We start from the raw sequence: 8,095 nt of genomic DNA, 5'->3' as shown, positions 1-8,095 counted from the left end.
TATCCTCAGCTTACATTTTGACATCTCTGAACTGCTAAACAGTTCACAATTTCATCACGGGAATTAACTCAATAATTCAAATGTATTTCTATTCTATATTGGGGATTACTGACTGTGAATGATTCAAAGTAAAACACTTGTTCTCTGATTTTACTGCTTTTTCCCATATTAGGCAATGAAAATATTGAAGACATCTTTTTAGTCAGTTGGTGAGATGTCATTTTTCAAGTGTAATATCCTGGAAACAATTTCAGGAAATGTTTAAATGCTGTTTCCTAAAAAGTGGTCCATGTGGAAATTTTAAGTAAAATCATAAAACCATGTAGAATCATAGAATCGTTAAGGTTGGAAAAGACCTCTAAAATCATCCAGTCCAGCCATCCATCTACTATTAATATTGTCCACTAACCTGTGTTCCTTAGTACTACATCTACGTGTTTCTTGAACACTTCCAGGGATGGTGACTCAACCACTTCCCTAGGCAGCCCATTCCAATGTCTGACCGTTCTTTCAGAGAATAACTTTTTTCCCAGTATTCAACCTGAACCTCCCCTGACACAACTCCCCTGGCACAACCTCCCCTGGCCATTGCCTCTAGTCTTATCACTAGTCACTTGGGAGAAAAGGCTGACCCCCACGTCAGCACAACCTCCTTTCAGGTCATTATAGAGAGCAATAAAGTCTCCTCTGAGCCTCCTCTTCTCCAGACTGAACAATCCCAATTCTCTCAGACATTCCTCATGAGACTTATGTTCCAGACCCCTCATCAGCTTAATTGTCCTTCTCTGGACACGGTCTGGGGCCTTGATATCTTGCAGTAAGGGGTCCAGAATTGAGCACAGTTCTTGAGATGCAGCTTCACTAGTGCTGAGTACAGAGGTACAGTCACCTCTCTGCTTCTGCTGGCTACGCTATTTATGATGTAAGTCAGAATACCATTGGCCTTCTTGGACACCTGGACTCACTGCTGGCAAATGTTCAGTGCAGTATCAACCAACACCTCCAGATCCCGTTTATAATAATTTATCTTTTTTTTTTTTCAACTCCTTGTTGTGTACTTCCTAACATAAAGTGAGTTATGAACTGAAAAGATATATAGGATATGTTTCTCTGCATTTGCATTTTCCAGCTGTTAATCGCAGAGTAGAATGGCTACCTAAAATGTGTTTTTTTTTTCTTTTATTTTTAGTGAGTTAGTAACCGTTAAGTTTAACAATAGACATTACTTTTTATTAGTTACCGTGGCAACCTAATTCAAAAAAATTCCTTCAATAAATGGTATGTTAAGCATTTTACTGTGGTTTAATTGAGTAAATGCTGCATATTTCCTTGTGATTAGCATGTTATCTTGTGAGCCTTGTGTCTCATTTAACAATTCAATTTAGTAGAGTGAAGCCCTTAACTCATTAAAATATATACAGATGTTATTATTATCATTATAATTATTTTATTCAGCTTTTGAAGTTTAAGTTTAGTCCTCTGAATTTCATTCTATATTTTCTCTACTTTTTGATAATGAATATTTATCAGGTTCTTCTGAAGTAGTTGATCCAGTGTTTCTTCTGCACCCCCTCCACACTACACAGTACTTCCACTGAGGTATTTGCAGTAAAATGCTTACAGCTCAGAGGTGTTCTAGTGATTAATTGGCGCACGTATTTTCACTATGAATTAGTTATGTATGGCAAGATTTAAGTACTGCATTTCTACTATATTTAAATTTATAGTATTCATAGTGTTTCTACTGCATTTCTCTGAAGTGCAGGATCTGCAAAATAAGAAAAGCCAAATACGTTTTAAATGATTTGGTAAGATTATAGTGTGATGAAAATTATTTCCTGGCTGTAGCCTCCCTTCACATATGGTCATAAAATTATTTTAGCATCTAGAAATTCAGGTTTGTAGTTCAGAGCTACATTATTGTGTAGGAAAGCATGAAAATCACACTGCTGAATTGTGATGGCCAGTATGCTGCATTGTAATTCAAGATGAAGACTTTAAACCATCAATCAGAACAGTGGAAAAATACATATGACTATACTGGCTCTTTTTATTGAATTACAGAATCACAGAATTGCCAGGGTTGGAAGGGATCTCAAGGATCATGAATCTCCAACCCCCTTGCCACATGCAGGGCCACCAACCTCCCCATTTAGTACTAGACCAGGATACCCATGGCCCCTTCCAATCTGGCCTCTACGGATGGGGCATCCACAGCCTCTCTGGGCAGCTTGTCCCAGCATCTCACCACTCTCATAGTAAAGAAATTAGATATAATTTCTTTATGTATAATTTCAAAGTAAATATATAGTAAAATATTTATATATAATTCTAATAGTAAAGAATTAGATGCATGTAATTTATAGTTGTTTAGTTCATAATATTTTAGAAATTAGGTTAAAGTTATGATACTTTGATATTAAGCAAGCATACTTATTTATTCTTAAAACCTTTCAGGTTTATTCCCTATGGATCAGGCGCAATGATAATGCTGAGCTGGAATCTATCTATTTCTCTTGTGGAGTCCCTAAGGTGGTATGTTTCTTTTATTCTCTCTGAAATCATTAGTGTTAGCATCCATTCAAATGTAGCTTTATATTGCTATGAGTGCCTCAGTGGACCATGGTATTTCAGCTGAGAGAATTTTTGCACATTTCTCATCAGAAAGACGCAGTGATTTTTCACTTTGTCCCAGGGACTTCTCTCAGTTCTTTCAATCTCCCTTGAGGTGTTGCAGTGTCGTTGCTTTCCTTCAAACAGTGTTTTTCTGTTGATCTGTGTACTTTTTGTTGAGATGGGTACTTTTTTGTTTTTATTGAAAATAAAGTGATGACAATTCTTGGCTATTTAAAGCCATTGTGTCTTAAAGGCTCTCCGCTGCTATTTTTTCATTATATTGGGAAACTCTCTCAAGGTGGTGTAAGAGATTATTATTTTGCATCATCATTGTCTCAAAGCTTGCTGAGGACACAGACGAACAAGTTCAGGCAAGTCCCGGGCAAGGGTTGTGAAATCCTTTGTCTGAAGGACACAGATGAACAAGTTCAAGCAAGTCCTGGTCAGGGGTTGAGAGACCTTTTGTCTGGAGAAGTTTGATGGACAAGTCTTGGGCAAAGATTGCGAAATCTTTTGTCCAAGGGTGACAGATGGACTGGGCCGGGGGCAACGAGAGAGAGATAAGCTGCAGCTTAATAGCTGCGAAGTGGTCTTTTGTGGGGGCTTATCTCGAGGAAGATGGCCATCTCAGGAAGTACTCGCAGGACTCCTGCTCAAGCACCCAGGGATGTCACGTAGGCAGGAGAAGGAGAAGGATAAAAAGAGGAATCGAAAACCATGAGGAGGGTGAAGGTTTTCTGCCATCAGATTCCTCACCACGGAACTCCTGCATGCTGACGGACTCTCCTGGGCCTGCTACCTGAATCCTGCTGCTGCTTCCTCCTGGACTGGCTCTGCGACTTCTTCCTGCTACCTGTTGCTGCCCCAGGCCTTCCACGCTGCTGCTCTCCCCCCCTGCTGCTTCTGCCTCGGACCCTCGGAACGTCGTGCAACGGGACCGCCGCTGGATCCTGGTGGTGACTATCCCCGCTTCACGGCATTCTTGCTTTTTCCTAGCTTTTCTATCGCACTCCTTCCCTTCCCCGTCTCCCTAATTAGACTTGTAATAAACTGGTTGGACTAACATATGAACCGTTGTTTCTTAATCTCACACCGGGTATACAGATAATAAAAGAACCTCAGCTCCTTCCTATAAATTGGAGCGTGACATTTTTTATTTTGGCGTAGTCGGCAGGATACCCGCTGTGAGAGTGTTGTCCTTCCAGATATAGTTTGAAACTTTTCTGTGTGCACCTCCTGGAGTTGCAAGGAGCGATATTTTTGAAAATTTAGACGTGGGTCCTTCTCCAGGAAGACCGCTCCCTATTCCGAGTCTTTGCTGTTTATGTGTGTACCTCTCGGGGACGTATTTTGACTGTTTGCATGTTGTTTAATACGTGTGCACCTCCTCGGGAAGACCTCTCTGTAGTTATTTTGAAGTACGAAATTTGAACCTGTTTTTGATTTTGTGTTTGCGCCTCTTGGGGAATTGAGGAAGGGATACTTTGTGACTTAAACGTGTGTGCCTCTCCAAGAAGTTCTTGTTTGCTTTATTGAAACCCATAAGTGTTGCTTTAGCAAGGAGTGAAACTGTAACTTAGATGTTGGTGTAGCTTCTTGTCTTTGCGTGCGCCTCCTGGAGTTGCATGGAGCGATATTTTTGAAAACTTAAACGTGAGTCCTTCTCCAGGAAGACCGCTCCATATTCTGAAACTTTACCTTTTATGTGTATACCTCTCGAGGACGTATGAATTAATTTTGATTACGTGTGTGCCTCCTCGGGAAGACCTTTTCTGCATTTTGTGATTTAAGTATCTTGTCACTTAAGTGTGAAATTTGAACTCTTTTGTGTGCTTCCCTCAGAGAAAGGGAAGAGTTGATTATAGCATTTGCATTTCTTTAGTAGGTGTTGTGTGCCTCCCTGGGGGGAGGTAAGGAGTTACCTGAGGTTTTTGAATACGTATACCTCCCTCTCTCTAAGTGTAGATCTTTCAGCGTATTGAAAAATGAGTGACAGCATTGCCACCATGAAAAGTGAAGATGTATTATTTGATCTTTTAGAAAAACATGGTGCTCGACCCTCTTTATCAGGTGTGGATTGGGCACGACAAAACTGGTATAACTTGCAGAGCGTTTCGGACCGTATTCGTGTTTTACAAAATGAGGCTCGTACCCGAGCCGGAAAAGGAAAGTCGTTTATTTGTGCCGTACTCGGGGCTGCTTTAAAAGCTGCCGTGGAGTTCCGAGATGAAAAGCATTCGGCAGAAACCCAAACTATACAAGCACTACAGGAATCAGTTAAAGTAACACAAGAACTGGTAAAAACTCTGCAGAATCAAATAGTGAACCTTGAGGAACAATTAGAAAGGGAGAAACATAATTCGGCTTTGTTGCAAATGGCTTTTAAGGAACTGTTAACATCTAAGCATGCTGACAATATTGTCACCCATAGTCTGCCTCACGAAAAAACTTTTCCTCAGGAGGAAGTACAAAGAATGGAGGAAAGGCTAGATAAATTAGAAATGCCAATAGCCCCATTGCGCCCTTTGATAAAAACTGAATATACATTCAATAACGGTGAGGATCTAGATCCTCAGATGAATGTTAAGGAAATTCCCTTCTCAGCCATTGAACTAGCAAAATTGAAAAAAGATTTTAGCCGCTCTCCAAAGGAATCTGAAACGGAGTATGTATGGAGGGTTAGCCTCACTGGTGGAGACCAGATTCTGCTAACAGAAAAGGAAGCGGAGGGCTACTGGGGACCAGGAGTATTATTAACTACTGGCAACAATCGTGCTCCCTGGTCCTTGACACAGAGGGCTGCCTATTGGGCAGGTGGTCTCAACCCTTTAGAAAGGGGAGATCCTCTTGCTATTATTGGAACAGCTGATCAGTTAGTAGAAAGTGTTCAAAAGGCTGCTTGTCTCCAAATGATGCACGATAGAAAGCTGCAGCCACATCATGAATCACCCATGATGATGCCCGTGGATCCTGAAAGGATGACCCCTCTAATTAGGGGGCTTCCAGAGTCGTTAAAACCTATAGGTATACAACTGCAAGGAAAAATACAGGCAATGTCTCAGGGAGACAGAACCCGGGCAGCTTTGGAAGGAACAGTAACCCCCGACCATCGGCAGTCAGGATGCAAAGTATGGACGTGGGGGGAGGTTGCCCAAGAGTTAATTAATTATGGGAGAAAATATGGGCCGGTGGTTTCTTCCTCCAGTAAATTTGAGCCTAGGGGAGTAAGGCTTGCAGCAGCCAGTCTTGCCCCCAGGCCACCTAGCCCAAAACTTAATGGAACTGAAAAGGTTTCGTCCCTGATAAGAACAGGTAGACAGAGCATTGATCATAAACGTAATGGATTGTGGACCCTGGGCTGGAAAAAGGGTATTCCACGAAATTTGATGGATGGATTGACGACAGATAGGCTCGAGATGCTGGTTGCTGGATGGCCGACTAGACTTGAGGAAAGTAAAACCCCAGGTCCTAGTGCCCCTCCCACAGCGCCTGAAGTGCTACCAGAGCCGTTGGGAAACTAGTTCCTTCACCCCTCTCAAGTGAGCGGGGGGGTGAAGGGTGATTGTTTATTAGGAGGCTCACAACTAAATGCAGTGATCTATTAATTACATGCATTGTTGAACCTAACTTAGTTCCAGTGACGTTTCTTGTAGACACAGGAGCACAAATTTCAGCTCTGGATTATTCCTTCATTTTGACCATATTAACAAAGCCCAAGAGGGCAAGTCGATGTCTTGTTTTTGTTTTGCAGAAGAACTCTGGAACTCCGAACACAGTGGATTTTAATTGTTGGTATTTTGGAGATTATGCAATACCCTGGTGAAATATTATCTTGGTTAATTTGTTGTATTGTGTGGGCTGTAACCTCTATAACAATCAGTTATCCCCTCACGGACTCTGGGAATGGGGGGAATGGTACAATACTGGATTTGTGGTCATTATGCATATAAACCTGCAAACTGGACTAGGGTATGTTATGTTGGAGTAATCCACCCGATGTTCTTTTTACTTCCAGGAAAGGATGGCAATGAATTAGGTGTCAGAGTATATGATGATCTCAATTGACATAAGAGGTCTATTGATACCTCCCTAACACGCGGTAGCAGCCAAACTTGGGGCAAAGATGACTGTCCTCCCCAGCATATAATCAAACACTATGGGCCAGCTACCTGGAACCCCAAAGAGTGGGGGTTCTATAAGCTAAATCGTATTATCAGATTACAAGCCATCCTCGAAATGATTACTAATGAAACAGCATATGCCCTTGATCTTCTTGCAGATCAAGCTTCACAGATGCGGGCGGCAATACTCCAGCATCGCATTGTTCTGGACTACCTGCTAGCCGAAGAAGGGGGGGGGTCTGTGGCAAATTAAATGACTCTACTTGTTTAAAGATTGATGATAATGGTAAAGTTGTTAAGCAAATTGCCCAAGGTATAGGGAAAATAGCACATGTTCCTGTTCAAACTTGGAAAAGCCCACACCTTGACCTCTTTTCCTGGCTCCCAGGTGGCCCATGGGTAAAACGTATCTTATTTTATCTATTATGTGCTGTTGCAACTCTCATGTTCATTCCTTGTATGATACCATGTTTTATTCAACTTATCCAACGTGTTGTATCCTCTATGCAATTTGTAACTTCCTCTGCGGATGGGGAAGTCAAGCAGATAAGGGCGACATTTACAAAGAACCCTGATGAATCTTTTGTAATGATTATATGAAGCTTTCGCTTCCCTGCCCCCCTCCCTTCTTTACCCCTATGCTTGCTATCTCTTTCTCACCATCAAGGATCACCAGTGTCCCATTTTAAAGCAACCTTTGAGCCACGGGGTGGTGTAAGAGATTATTATTTTGCATCATCATTGTCTCAAAGCTTGCTGAGGACACAGACGAACAAGTTCAGGCAAGTCCTGGGCAGGGGTTGAGAGACCTTTTGTCTGGAGAAGTTTGATGGACAAGTTTTGGGCAAGGATTGCGAAATCTTTTGTCCGAGGGTGACAGATGGACTGGGCCGGGGGCAACGAGAGAGAGATAAGCTGCAGCTTAATAGCTGCGAAGTGGTCTTTTGTGTGGGCTTATCTCGGGGAAGATGGCCATCTCAGGAAGTACTCGCAGGACCCCTGCAAAAACGCCCAGGGATGTCACGTAGGCAGGAGAAGGAGAAGGATAAAAAGAGGAATCGAAAACCATGAGAGGGTGAAGGTTTTCTGCCATCAGATTCCTCACCACGGAACTCCTGCATGCTGACGGACTCTCCTGGGCCTGCTACCTGAATCCTGCTGCTGCTTCCTCCTGGACTGGCTCTACGACTTCTTCCTGCTACCTGTTGCTGCCCCAGGCCTTCCACGCTGTTGCTCTCCCCCCCTGCTGCTTCTGCCTCGGACCTTCGGAACGTCGTGCAACGGGACCGCCGCTGGATCCTGGTGGTGACTATCCCCGCTTCACGGCATTCTTGCTTTTTCCTAGCTTTTCTATCGCA

The 8,095-nt window shown here is 42.7% G+C and overlaps 1 protein-coding gene across 1 annotated transcript; it reads left to right on the top strand.

The window, feature by feature from the left end:
• Positions 1 to 3,013: 3,013 nt before the first annotated feature.
• LOC116239321 (uncharacterized) lies at positions 3,014 to 7,672 on the top strand. Its single transcript, XM_031609411.2, has one exon. The coding sequence runs from the start codon at positions 4,602 to 4,604 to the stop codon at positions 6,135 to 6,137; it is 1,536 nt and encodes a 511-aa protein (XP_031465271.2). The 5' UTR covers positions 3,014 to 4,601; the 3' UTR covers positions 6,138 to 7,672.
• Positions 7,673 to 8,095: the final 423 nt, after the last annotated feature.

This window comes from Phasianus colchicus, chromosome 1, assembly GCF_987193195.1.
Source record: "Phasianus colchicus chromosome 1, bPhaCol1.hap1.1, whole genome shotgun sequence".
In the NCBI taxonomy this organism is placed as follows: Eukaryota; Metazoa; Chordata; class Aves; order Galliformes; family Phasianidae; genus Phasianus; species Phasianus colchicus.
This window is presented reverse-complemented; position numbering and strand designations above follow the sequence as displayed.

Bases quoted from the DNA above. Each gene is read 5' to 3' on its own strand.
- LOC116239321 (XM_031609411.2), top strand. From the start codon at position 4,602: ATGAGTGACAGCATTGCCACCATGAAAAGTGAAGATGTATTATTTGAT.